The sequence below is a fragment of the Motacilla alba genome, chromosome 5 (assembly GCF_015832195.1).
Source record: "Motacilla alba alba isolate MOTALB_02 chromosome 5, Motacilla_alba_V1.0_pri, whole genome shotgun sequence".
Classification (NCBI taxonomy): Eukaryota; Metazoa; Chordata; class Aves; order Passeriformes; family Motacillidae; genus Motacilla; species Motacilla alba.
Window position 1 is genome coordinate 28,427,777 of NC_052020.1, and position 14,445 is coordinate 28,442,221.

General features: G+C 44.9%; 1 protein-coding gene across 12 annotated transcripts in view; it reads right to left on the reverse strand.

Moving 5' to 3' along the window:
* Positions 1–545: 545 nt before the first annotated feature.
* The window catches only part of SUSD6 (sushi domain containing 6), a 94,225-nt gene continuing 80,325 nt past the window's right edge, over positions 546–14,445 (reverse strand). For all 12 annotated transcript variants that reach the window (XM_038139841.1, XM_038139850.1, XM_038139848.1 and 9 more), the window contains 4 exons: positions 12,397–12,594; positions 9,309–9,447; positions 7,756–8,177; positions 546–6,759 (listed from right to left, as the gene is read on the reverse strand). In XM_038139841.1, the coding sequence (XP_037995769.1) occupies positions 6,734–6,759; positions 7,756–8,177; positions 9,309–9,447; positions 12,397–12,594 (785 nt within the window). In that variant the 3' untranslated portion in view covers positions 546–6,733. The remainder of the gene's footprint in view (positions 6,760–7,755; positions 8,178–9,308; positions 9,448–12,396; positions 12,595–14,445) is intronic.

The following is a 14,445-nucleotide window of genomic DNA, read 5'->3' on the forward strand; positions in this document are numbered from 1 at the left end:
AGCCTGCCCCAGCCTCCCCTCTGCACTCACAAATGCACTAACCCGGGTATCTGTAGATCTCTAATGTCTCCTACACTGTCCTGCTACCCACTTGGGATTATTATTTCACCTATGGAAGCTATCTCCCCTGTAAAAACAGCACTCTCTTCCTATACAGACTGTTCTTACACAGACTCAAAGATTATTTAGCCATTTATTATATTTACCCTGTCTTCCTCTCTGAAATTCACTCATACCATACATGATCTCTTTAAACCTTTCCCCCCTGCCCAGCTTGGCCTCATTCTTCAAGATGTTCTATGCAAGCACTTCAAGGGCAGCATTTGCTTCTGAACTTGGAAATTCAATCCTTCTAAGGCTGCACCAACTCTGAATCTCTCTTCCCCAGGCCACATGAGCTTCCCTAGGTTTAGTTTCATCCTGGTTTTCACAACTGCAACAAATTAATTAATGATCTGCTGGATTTCCAGCCCACAAGGCCTAAGCAGTTAAAACAAAAAAGCAGAAAAAACCCCACCAAACAAACAAACACAAGAAATTATAGCTTCACTTCAAAAGAATTTTTTTAATTTAGAAATGCAGTTATATACATAGAACAATTAAATTAAACTTTGTACAAATATTAAAATACTATTTTCACACCCACTGCAATGTACAGGATACCAGAAAATACATATAAAATAAAGCAAAATAAAACTGATTGAGTGACATCCTGCACAGCATCAGTTATGGTTTTAAATCCCACATATATATGGAGTACCATTCTGCAAATAATTCCATAGTGGTGCAATTCAGATAAAAAGAAAACACATATAGGAAAGAAAAGATTAATGCAGAAAGGCAATCAAGCTCCCCTTGCACTTGGATCAGCAACTACCAGCAGTCTACCCACCACATCATTGGATTTCTGCTTCACAGACAACTTCACTTTGCTTTCTTTTGGAAGGAAGCAACTTTGAGAATCTGAACTAAAACATTTTCCAGCAGAACTCAGTTGCCTCTGCCTGATCTCACTCAAGGACAGAAGCAAAAGCATAGTTTACAGAAAGCATATGCAGAGCATCAACACAACATGTTCTGGTGGGTACAGAGATCTGAACATCACCTGCAGAGGGTTGAGTTTGAAAGCAGTGCTGAGCACAGGGCCCTGAAGTGTGGGAAGTGGTGTGCTCTGTCCTGGTGTGCTAGGACTGGAAAAAGGCTTACTTCTTGTATAAAAATACACCTTAGAATGAAGCCTGCTCTAGGAAACCTCTTTGCACTTTCAAAGCCTATAGTAAAGAAAAACTGTTTTCTACTGAAGTTCTTCTGCAAGCAAAGGTTTTCACATAGAGCAAATTCAATCTGCTGTTCCCTGGTAAGGACTGAAGGGTGAGGACGGGGTGAGGCAGGATGTGCAAAATGAATGGGATTTATTGCATTTATATACAAAAAACCGAAGTGAAATATATTTAAATAGATATCTGGATAGAGTAACAAGGCAGATTTTTTGTTTAAACTGCTATCAGAACAGTAAAACCACATTTTTTGCAAGTATGTTCTAAAAAGGTCAGCAAGGACAGCTCAGTGTGTCCAACCAGTTGCACATTAATTTATTTTTTTTTATACAGCAAGCCTGCTGGTGTACGCTAAATCATCTAACAAAGCATAAGCTTCCTTACAACCTGGTCATGATTGCATTAACTCATTAGCCTGTAGTAAACCTCTGTTTCCTGCTCTTCCTTAGACAGCTCCTTGTGTTCCCTTTTCTGTGCTGCAAATGACCTAATCATCCCAGATTATTTCCAATGGCTGAGCCAGTTGCTCTCAGCCCCACTCCTCAGTACTGACCCAAGTCATCCACCTCTTGGAGCACCTTAGCGTGTTTCTTCCCAAAGCACGTGGAACAGATTCCTTCCTAACACACCTGAGTTCTCCACACACTGACAGGCCAAATTAAGACTCCAGATGCAATAAACAATTCACCACACCAGAGCTGAAAGGCCAAGGAGAAACCTCAGCAGAGGTGTCCAGGGGGTGAAAAGCACTCTGCTTGCTGAGTACACATTCTGCTACCCAGCAACTTCCCCGGTGGTTAAGGATAAAAATGCATTAAGCTCTTCTCCCTCCCAAACTCATGATGTTTTAACTCAGCAACAACTCCAAAGGCTCACATGCTTCAGTGCATCTCTCCTGACTTAATTTTTACATCTTCTGCAGTTAATGATGGGGAGGCACAAGCTGTTTAAAACCAGAACACACAAACCCCTCTCTCACCAGTGCTGCTGACACCCTTCAAGGCTGCAGGAGGCTGTGACACAGTCCAAGCTGGCTCACCATTTGAGGTGAGCTTCATGATGCAGACCCTGATGAGAGACTGGCCCGCTTCACCATGGGTCACTGCCAACTTCACATCCCGCTTCTCTCAGGCTGGTCCAGTTCTACAATGCTTGGGCTGTAAACACTGCAATGAGTTGCATTTGTTTTTTTAAAGAATTATGGAACTGGAAAGGAGAGAGGAAGTTTTTCTATTGCACATAATATCCTGAATTTCTGAAATGCCCTTCCCCTCCCCCCACCAACTACCAGACTCCAAAAATAATGGAAAGCTTAAAATAAGTGCTATTTTTATTTTTCTCAATATAATGAAATAATTTTAATGTTCTTGAATATCACAGGATCCAGCACATATGGCAAAGCATGAGATGATTATGTTGGGAGTGTTAAGTAAGAAAAAATGCTTCCCTTTGAAACCTTTTGCCAGACATAGGTGGTGGAAGAGAAGGTATGGAGACTGTGGCCCCATCAGGGAAAAAAAAGAAGGGAAAAAACCATTTACTGTACCACATCTTGCAAGGCCAAGCCTCTGTGCTTCCTATCCACAACACTGAGATCCAGGCTGCATCTACTTATGGCAAAATGCAGAGAGAACACACTCAGCTCAGAGATAACAAACACTTCCGAGGCAGAGCACAGCTCACATCTGAGCGATCTTTAGGCTTCAGGCCTTGCTCCCATAAGTAAAGATAGGACTGTGCAGAGTAGGTTTTCCTGCATCTCTACACAAAGACTTCTCAGTCCTTCAGCCTCTGCAGAATTAAAACAAACACGAATGAATAATAATCATTGGATAACCACTAAAGTGAGGCCTTGCTCTCCCTCCCCCTTGAAAAAGTTGTCAGATGTCTTTTGGGTTCCTCTCCTGCTGCTTCACCTCATTTTATAAGAAAATTAACTCTAAAGCTGAGGATGCAGACAAGCAGTGTGATACCTCCAAACTGTGTTCCATATTCTGGCTCACACAGATCCCTGGGGCTTGTTCCCACAAGATTTGCTGCAGGGAATAGAGCTCTTCTGCAGGGTCTGGAATAATCAGATGAATTACCAGCCAGCACAGAGACTGGCCTGGAAGCTGCTGGCTCACCCTCAACAAGCCGACAGAAGCTGCCTGTTCATGCTTGATCACAATAGCTACACTTGCATATTTCCCTCCTCCACCTCTGCATTTCCCCAGCTCGTTAGTAAAGCCATTTCCAACAATTTTTATAGAATCCAATGATATGAGCTTTAACAAGACCAAGTGCCACGTCCTGCACTTTGGCCACAACAACCCCCTGCAGTGCTACAGGCTAGGGGAAGAGCTGCTGGACATCTGCCAGGCAGAAAAGAACCTGTGTTCACTGACTGATGTCAGACTGAGCATGTAGCCAGCAGTGTGCCCAGGTGGCCAAGAAGGCCAATGGCATCCTGGCCTGTATCAGGAGCAGTGTGGCCAGCAGGACCAGGGCAGTGATTGTCCCCCTGTACTCGGCAAAGTGAGGCCCCACCTTGAGTGCTGTGTCCTGTTCTGGGCCCCCCAATTTAGGAAGAACATTGAGATGCTCAAATGCATCCAGACAAGAGCAACAAGGCTGGTGAAGGGTCTGGAGCACAAATCCTACGAGGAGGCTGAGGGAGCTGGGGTTGTTCAACCTGGAAAAAAGGAGGCTTGGGGAAATCTTATCACTCTCCACAACTCCCTGAAAGGAGGGTGTAGCCAGGTGGGAGTCAGTTTCTGCTCTCAGGTAAAGTCTTAAGCTGTGCCAGGGGAAGTTTAGGCTGGACATTAGGAATAAATTCTTCACAGAAAGAGTGATTGGGCATTGGAATGGGCTGTCCAGGGAGGTGGTGGAATCACCATCCCTGGAGGTGGCAGTCAGTGCCATGGTCTAGTTGACGAAGTGGTGTCTGGTCACAGGTTGGACTTGATGGTCTTAAAGGTCTTTTCCAACCTACTTAATTCTGTGTGATTCTGTGAAATTAAAGTAGTCCCTCTTTGTAGAGCTTGCTTCCTTTTCTTCCCCACTCAAACTGAATTTTCTCTTCCAAGCTGGCAGTTGCTTGTTTTACAACAGCAGAGAGGAGGCCAGGCCACAGAGGATGTGCTTTCTGCTGGTGGTGCTCGTCCAGCACAAGGTTAGGCTTTGGGATCAGCTTCCAGCTTTTCCCACCAACCTGGAACTAGCACTACCCCTTTCAGGAAGGCAACACATTCCCAGCTTCTATACTTTGAATTGCAGAGGGTCAGTTTGAGCAGACAGGACCTTAAATGCATAAAAAGCAACTCCTGCTCTGAGCTGTTTAGGCAGCAGTAAAGTCACACAGACTTTCCTCCCCACTCCCTTACCACTACACTTGCTCAAATCCTCCATTAAACCAAAGAAGGAGAATTTACTCAAGCTTAGACCATTTCCAACAGTCAAAAAGCTAAATACAATTGTCCCCATGCTTATTTTTAAAAATTCCAATGGCAGATGTGTAAACAACATTTGTCCTCTACAGCTCTTGAAGCTGAGACACCACAGCCCACTGTAAAATGACACAAGATTTTCACCATCCAAACTTAAAAATACCTAAACCACCCAAATGGGATTTATCCAATTCCTGTGTTAATGCAAGGTAACATGAGCAACAGGGAAGGATGTTTAAAACACTTTAATTTTAAATTAACATCCCTCTATAACAAGGATAGGGAAAAAAGGATTCTTCCATCCACAGGCACACAGTATTCCATGTGTCCTGCGATTTAACAGCTATTCAGGAAAAGGAATAGCAAATACACAGCTGGACACTATGGCCAATCCCCATTTCAAAGAACTGGAGCTAAGCCACAGTGATTTTGTACATAAAGATGTTTCTTCATTGTTGTCAAGTGCTGTAATAGTTTTCTACTGTAGCAACGAGGATAAGGATGGTGAGGATCGCAAACCAAAAGCAAAGCAGCAAAGACAGCATCCCTGTTCACCTGTACATTACCACATGATGTGTAAGGCCATGACATTTTGCTCCTTCAACTCAAAAATGTAGCAGCTTCTCACAGGGCAAACACTTCCCTGGTTACTTCAAGACAGTTATGACAAGTACATGCATCTAAGAAGCAAACTCTTCTTGCTGAAACCAATCCCATGGAACAGACCTCAGTGAGGAACCTTACCACCACCACAGCACTTGGACTTGGACTGTCTACCCCAGACAAATGTGGCTTCCTGCAGTTATAGAATCCCAACACAGACAATCTGACCTGCTGTAGATAACTGTGGCGGGCAGAGGTACACTTATTTCTGAATTTTCTCTTCCCTACTACCAGAACTTGAAACAATCCTCAAAACTTCAGCACTGAGCTGTGGTGTCCTCTAGCACTGCTGTCAGTGTACTCAACTTTCCCTTACAGCAACAGGCTGGCACTGTGTTTAGGAGAAGCTTTACAGAAGCTGCTTACCCCCAGCCACAAGGGAGGAGCCCTTCTCCATGGGCCCCCTGGAGCCCACCGGGTTAAAACAGCAGACCCTTTGCTGTATGAAGCAAGGAAGACACACCAGCCTATGAGATGGCAGCTACCCAGGATTCAAGTACCTACTATGGCTGGAAAAGGAATTTGGGATTGCACCAATGGCACTAGGAATTCACTACCTACAGGCATTTTTTTGTCTTGGTATTTTCAAATACCTGAACCTCATCCAGTGGGCTCCACTGGTAGAGGAAGAAGGAGGAGACAAAAGTCATTTTCAGGAATGGACTCCTGCAGAGATGGGACAGAGGGCATTCCTACATGTTGGACTTCTCAGCCTTCAGTGTTTAAACAATTCTCAGTGAACTGTTCCTGCAGGGCTAAGCTGTCACACAGCCCATCTCATCTCAGGCGCTTCTAGACAGACATCACAAGCTACCCCTTATCTGCAGCCCTCCCAAGCCCAATGTCAGTCCCAGTGAGGCATTTTTCCTGCCCTATCACGAAGAGGATGCTGGAAGAAGAGCCTATATAACATATATATGTATATTTAAACTGTGTCTGCACCCAGCGAGCAAGCGGGTTTAGCCCCTGCTCTCTGGGCAGCAGAAGGGCTAGAAAGGCTGATAAGCTGCAACAAGCCGGTGTGAGGAGGAGAAAGGCACAAGAAAAAAGCAGCTCTTCAGAGACTGCTGTCAAACATCTGGCTGGGGAGGAGGAGAGGAGAGCTCAAATCCACTCTGTTCCTTGAGCCCCTGATGCTGATGGAATGGGGAAGCCAGTGCTGCACCAACTCCACTGGTGCATCCAGGAGGCAACCTGGCGACATCCTTTGGATCTTCAGCTGAGGGCGTCTCTTCTTGGAGGTATCCAGGGTACAGCTTGCGAGGATGGGGAAGACTGCACAGAGTGCTTCTGTCCCAAAGGCAGGGAGAGAAGAGGAGGAAGAAATCCAAGATGGAGAAAACTAGACAAACACAGCAGACCTCATGCTTCCTTCAATAAGGGAATATCTGAATGTCGGGGAGAGAAAAAAAAAAGTAGTCAAAGTTCTGTAGTTCAACACACACCAGAAAAAGTACTATTGAAAGCAAGACAGGCTCCCACTTTCATAACATGACAATGCAGTCGTCTTCCTCTCATCATCACATCACAGCAGAAAGGAACTCTGGAGGACTCTGCTCCAACCTGCCCCTGAGAGTGGGACCATCACCAGCTCCAGCCTTGAAAAAGTCCAAGGACAGATTCCATCACCGCCCTGGGTGTATATCTGGTCCTGCATTACCATCCTAGCACAAAGTATTTCTTAAAACCACAGAAGGGCGAAGTTGTGCCCTGAGCTATCTACAAGCCAGTTACATTTCTTGCCTAAGACACAGCAGTCCCTGCAGAAGCAACTTTAGGCTGCACCTTCACATCAACTCTGGCATTGCAAAGCCACTCCTTCAGGACAGCACAGAAGTGAGGAATAAAAGTTTTGACTGTTCAACAGACTGGCTCCTCTGCCCTCTACAGTAAGTTCAAGCACATCCCTGTAGGTCTTGCAGGCTAAGGTTGCAGCACTGAATGCTTTGTGGCAGAAAGCTGCTTACTAAACTAGTCTAAAAATTAAGCAGCCCAAACATCACAAAGGGCTTGTATTCCAGGCATGTCCTTCCACTCCCACCAACTTAGTTTCCACAAACAGTTCTTTTACTGCTTTTGCACTATGATGCTAGAGGCTGGATTTCTCTGAAAATCCTTTGTTAAAACAAGAGTAAGCAGTAGACAAACTTGCTCAGACTGCTCTAGGCTCCCAGTTATGAGAACACTGAATTCTTCAGAAGGTATTAAATACTGCTTACATGTTTAAGAGGTGAAACATGCTATACAGACTGGATCTTTTCAAAAGCTGCTCTAGTGGCAGACACACATAGGGGCATCCCTTGCCATTTTTTGCCCTCGATAATCAACTCAGAACCTACTCTTAAAAGGGTCTCATTTAGTGCTTCTTTATACAAGTCACTTACCATCTGTGTATTCCTCAGAGGAAGTGAGTGATAAAAGGCTCTGTATGTCACTGCTTTCTGAATCTTGGACCTCTTTGGGTACAGGTCTACTGCTAGCCATGCCAGCTACCCAGGAGGAGGTAGCAGCCTGATGCACAAGAACAGTTTCAGAGCGCTGAGAGCCACTGGCTTCACACAGTCCAGAATGTCCAGGGGCTTCATCTTCTCTTTCAAAGGTATTGTGAGCCCCTTGGTCCGGCTGCTGCATCTCTCTGGGTCCATTCTGTCCAGCTCCCTCTGAGAGCACGATCTGCACTCGGGAGTCTGAGGGTGGAATGCAATTCCCTGTGCTGCCATATACTGCTTCTTCATAGGATGGCAAGGCCACTTGGACACCATCCACCATAATAGAGACCTGATCTCCAGACACACCTTGGTCCCGCCTCAAAAAACAAAGGAACAAAGAGGGGCGGGAGGAGAAAAAATAAATCAAGTTGAGTATTTATTTTACTATATATATCTTCCCAAGAACTCCAGTAACCTCCCTTGGCAGAACTCTAACTCTCGCCATTTAGGGGAGGACAGAAACTTGAATGGCGATTTAAAAAGGTCAGGCAGGAATAGTCTTGGAGCCCTACTTCGCATTGCCACTAAACATGAGCAGGGGCTGTAATTCGCAGCACCCGATGGATTTAGCAGCAAGAGCTGGAAAGGTTACAGTGCTTCCCCCCCTCCCCATTTACTTCCAAAACTAAATTTGACAAAGGTCACGACTCAGCTCCGTGCTTTTGGCAAAGAGCACTGTTGAGGCCAGCCTGGTGCACTGCTACATTCCACAACACCCAGCACTGTCTGTTCCACTGCCTCTGCTGCCAGCCAGATAACCTCTGGCAGGATGGGGAAGACAGCTCTGGCACAGCATGAATCACTTGGCCTCGTAAGACCTGAGAGAAAATTTTTCTTTTCTAGTAGTTTGGGCCTTTTCAGAAGAGGACGGACTGCAGGGCCCCACCTCTCAACCTCCCCACTACTGGAGTGTCTGCCTTAGCTGGCAGCAGTGTTATGGCTGGGTCCCTCCTCTCATCCACAAACCCAGGCCAGGAGGGTTCTCCTCCCGCAGCAGAGAAGGATGGCAGACTTGCACATGTATCTGAAGAGCAGTACTGCTTAAGTTCAGGTCCACAGGACCTCAAGCAGTCAGGGATAGATGCAAGTATATAGACCCAGACACAGACTTCAGTAGCTATCCGAGGCTAGAAGAGGTAGGAAACTGATCTACAGCTAGGCTAGTAAGTATCATAACTTTTTCCGTTCCAAGCCAAGGCAACAGCATAAGGAAGGAAGTCACTCATTGGGTGGCACCTAGGACTGGGGACTGCAGGTGGGCATCACAGACCACCATTTCAGAGAAGCGCTGCATCAGGAGGATGGGGCAGAGATGTCCCTGAGAAGAGGAACAGAGAAGCGAGGAGCCAAGTTGCTCCAAAACGAAGGTCTGATCCAACTACCTGAATGGTTTCTACTGCAAAGAAACAGGGGGCCTCTGAGCCCCTCCAAACCCCAGCCACACTTACCTGCTGTGATGGAATGACTTCAGCTTGGGCTGCAGCAAAACAAACAGCACAACTAACAGCAGAATCAGGGCGACAGAGCTCGCTGTGGAGGCTACTATGGACAGCGTGGGCACTCCAATTGTGGGAGGAGAATCCTTTTCTACAAAACCAAGAGGAACAGAAGGTAAAATGTCTAACTGCCATAGAGAAGGAAAAACATTCACACTGCTCCTCAGGACTTACTCCTGGGTGTGTGTGCAAGGAACCCAAGTTTCCCATACAAGGCACACCACCTATCTCAGTTTGCAGTTCAAGCTGACACCTCTCCATCAGCTGTAAAGGGAGCCCAAAATAAAACAGGCACATACAAGGGTCCTTTGGAAAAACACAGAGCAAACAGAAAAGCAATGGAAGCAGGCCATGGGAGCTGACAGATGATGAAAGGGTCATGTTTTATATATAGATTTGCCTGAGCAAAAGCTAGAGAATCTCATGATGTCACCAGCAAGGCCAATAATTGTCTAGCACAATAAGCAGCATATTTTAGGCCAAACAACAGAAAAAGTTCCAGAAAGCATTTTTTCTCAACTAATGTAGCAGCCTTGCAAAGAGGGGTGGAAGTCAACTGGTTGGGTATTATTATGCACTTATTACAATAAAGACACAGAAAATATTAAGTTTCTCTCACACACAAACATATGCCAGAGGACAGAGAAGGAAGGCAGATGTTTTTTCAGGGTGCTGAGTTTTCAGTGTTAGATACATGTGCCCTGTTCACATTACTCTTTCCGGCCCTTCTGCAGCTGTGCTGTGTGACTGCACGGAAACCAATTTGGCTTTTAAAGGACCTGTGCAGGAATAAACTGGGACTGAAGAGAGAATGGCTTGGAGGTGGTATTGCTGAGCACTGCATACCATGCTCAGAAGGCTACACTAGTCCTTTCACCTCTCTAGAGGAAATAATTGTCTCTATGTATTGTTTCTGTCCCTAATTTGTGTCTTTGGTAGAGATCCAAAATGCCCCACCTACCCTTAGCAAACGCTACTGTGAATTGCACATTTGGTTTACGCTATTCCTCAGTTCTTCTTTCTATATCCAACACATTCCTCAGGAGCACAGGGCTCAAACTGCAGAGGAAATTCAGGACACATGCAATGAGGGATGAGAGGCAGAGCAACAGGTAAACAAAAAAAAAAAAAAAAAAAAAAAGAGTTGGAGGATCATTATTTTTAAGCCTACAGCCTGAAACCTATGCCCAAGACAGGCATTTAAGATGGAAACCTAGTTTGCAATTTTCTGCATCATCTCTTGGGGTCAAATCTACTTGGTTTAGTTGTTTTGAACTTGTTTCTTTGAAATCTTTTAGAAGTAGCTTGACCCCTCCCCAGGAAAAAAAGAAAACCAACCAGTGACTAGCACATTTTTCCCTATGGCAAATAGGGTTGAGTAAGGATTTTAACTTCCAACATTTCTCAGGGCACTAACAGGAACAAAGGAAGGCAAATAGAGATGCCCCATTTTCAGCATCAGTACATGATGCTGTCAAACTGCTCACTATCCAGGGTGCACTCCATAACATTTACCATCTCATATGCCAAAACAATGTCACTACCTCATACAATAAACTGCCAAAAGGCTATGGGGCTGACAGGCCCAGAGCTGCACAAAACACATGATAACTGCTAGGGACTTACTTTGTCCTATATGGAGCAGGTAAGATCTTACCCTTACCAATAATTTTAAGACTTACTGCCTTTCTAGAGTCTCCCACCCCCTTCCCCTTCTTTGAGCCTTTTGAAGGAGACCCAGTAGTTGAGTCAGCTGTCTCTGACCCCGAACAGTTGATTCAAAGGTTGTGTTGTGAAAGTAATGGCTTTTTCATTGGGTCAGATTTTTGAGGCACCATATTTTTGATAATGCCACTGACCCTTCAGGATGCTAAAAAAATCTGAGGGATTTCTGCTCATCACAACACAATCCTCTAGCTAGACCAAGTGCCACCATGCAGGAATGCCACTCAGGGAACAGTATGTGCAGTAGCACAGCTTTGCTCTCCAGCCTGGCTGCAGCAAGGGGAAGGGGGATCACTGTGAAAAGGGAGCCTAAGCTGAATTTCAAAAAACCTCTTCAGGAACTATTTGCTGCCAGGTAAACTCCCAGATCCTTCTTTATAAATCATAGGAAGGGGCTATTGGAGTGGCATAAAAAGACAGTGTCTTTGGGACAGGACAGGATGTTCCAGAGATCACAGGTACGCAGTGAGCTCCATAAAGATTTTGATGAAGGTACTTTTTTTTTCCTGTTTCTTTCCAATTAAGCGGATACATTTTGCTCTATGTATTATGAGACTTAATTCCAAAGTGTACATCCTGCTGGCTCAGCACGACTGAGTAGTAAGGTTCTATCAACAAGCCCACCTAGAAGAGGGGAGAGAGTTCTCCTTTTATCCCACTGTTAAAAGCAGAAGAGTAGTAGGCAAATTAAGAGCTGTATGATGAATATTTTCCTGCATATCTTTTTACGTTGCTGCTTTGATGGAGGAATTCCTGTTCAGGTGGGGAGACACTAAACAAAAGCTATGCACTTCTATTTGTAGAGAAGCAGAAATCATTTGTCAGCAATGTCCTTTCCCACCAGAGCAGTGAAAAGCAGCACCGTCAATCTTTTCAGCACAGGAAACCAACAGTTAACCTGTTTGCAAGGAAGATGGACTCTACACACACACACACACGTGCACAGACTCACCGAGGGAGATGTACTATCAAACCTATCAAGCAAAACCAGACAGTATGGAAAATGCTACTGGTTAGGGCTTCCAGCACTCCTGGGATGAGAGGCTCAAGATAAGAGGCTCCACGTAAGTAACAAGTTGCCTACTTTATACTCCTGTCTATGGCTTTCCTCCTTGTGTTAGGGACTCTAAGTCTGCATCTGACGGGCTGCTACTGAAGAGACATTTTAAAGAAAGAGTCATGATTGTGAACTGCATTTAGAAATTGCTGGAGCAATGAGACACAGCCATATGGACTTCCTCAGCATCACACTAAGTGCTTAAGGATAATCTGAAAAGTCAATGCAAGGGCAATTCTAGAGTCAGGGAGCACTCACCTGGGCTGAGTCTGCAGCTGACTTCCATGGCTGGGTTCCACTCTCCATTCTTGCATGTCAAGTATTTATAATCTCCTTTCAGCATGTAGCCTTCAACACACAGATACTCTATGACACTGCCTGAAGTCAGAGGGTTGTTGCAGGGGCTAGGGTGGCATTTATAGCCACCATTCTCAGGTTGTGGTGGCTGGGGACAATCTGGAAAAAAGAAAGTATTATGAAGGACATCTCAGAAGAAGACACCTATTACACAGTATATTTATGAAACATAGGCAGACTTCCACCTAGAATCAGGCACTAAATTAGGAAACTGCAAAAACAGAGAAGAAAGGCTATTACACAATGGCAGAGAACACCTCTGATAACATTTCTGTGATTGTTAAATACTGCTTGTTGTCCCAGTAGTACAGTCCAACTGGCAGGCACCAAACTGGTGATATTTTTGAACAGTGACACAACACAGATTCCACATGAGAGAGGCCCAGGAAATCCTTACTGCTATCTTCTCCCCACAGCTGTTTCACAGACCGGAGTCAACCTCACAACCAGGCTTTCCTATTACTCTGGCAGGGGAAGAGCATGAGACCTATTGAAAGGAATGAGGGATGCAAAAACCCCCCTGTACTATGGGTACACAGTGTCAAGGTGCAGACCTGCCTCATCATAAGGCACCCTAGAAGGCTGTAAAAACAGACAGATTTTAACTATTTTACATAGATATGCCACCAACAAGATTGGCAACAGAGCTTTGTTGCAGTAGGATGAACTTCTTCACTGAAAGGGTGGTCAGGCCTTGAAACAGGCTGCACACAGGATGAAGTCACCATCCCTGGAAGAGTTCAAGAAACAACTGGACATGGCACTTAGTGCTATGGTTTAGTTACATGGTGGTGTTCCATCAAAGGTTGGACTTGATCATCTCAAGGGGACTTCTCCTAGGACCAAATGTTCTAGTCTACTTTCAAAAAGGAATTCAGTGCATAGTGAAAACATTTCTGAAAAAACCTCTCAGTTTACCTGTATGAGTGTTAAAAGTGCTTCACATTCCTTTTTGCACCTCCATGACCCTGACTAGTGGGTATAGGCCCACGTGGTATCTGGCACATGCCAGAACTTTTCTTGCAGAATTTTCAATAGCCATTCAAATAAAAACAACAAACCAAAACTGAGGAAACTGCACTGAAAACAGGATACTTGTCTTGCTCAGAACTTCCTCTCTTCTGACAGGTCACAATGACCCTTCAGAACGGCCCCAATAACTTCCGCTGACAACATGTTTCTGCCCAGCTGAACGATGGAGAAATCCAGATTTTCCCCTTAAAATTCACATCAGCTTCCCAGCCTTCATAAAAGAAAATACATAATAGATCCCTCTAGAGACATTTTGGGGCATGGAAAATCAGTCAACCCACCTAGGGTGTTCCATCAGAGCATGGTGACCCAGGCCTGTCCTTAAACCCCACAGCACACATTCTCCCACCTTCTATCTCTAAGTGCCCCACTTACTGTGGGACAAACAGCAACAAGCCGCTGGGCAAAGTTCAAGTAACTGATTTTTAGCAAGATTTAAGAAGCAAAGGAAAACTTGAGATTCATTCACTGTGGAAAAAATTTGCCACATTGCCTTAGTGCAAACGACTCTTGAACCTAAACACATGTGAGAATGCAGCACATTACAGGTAGTGCTTGTAAATGCCAATAAACCCTGAGATGAAGTGCTGACTGAAGCCAAAAATGCTCTGGTATGAGTTCTGCCAGTTTTAAAACTGCAATTCAATTTACTTCTTCAGAAAAGGTTAACAGGGGTCTAAGCAGCAGCTTTTCAAGAGGACTTTGTTCTTGAGATTTATTCTTAAATAAGCTTCAGAGAAGCCACTGTCCTGTGCCTCATGAGTTTTAACTGTTACCTTTTCTGTGCTTTTCATCTTTTCTTTCTGCAATAATTTTGTAAGCAGTGTTTTAATCCTGCACATTATGAGGCTGAACTTCCTTTCACCGTGAACCTGTGAAACATCTCAAGGCAGCTGGGGTCAGCCAAAGCAACAGATT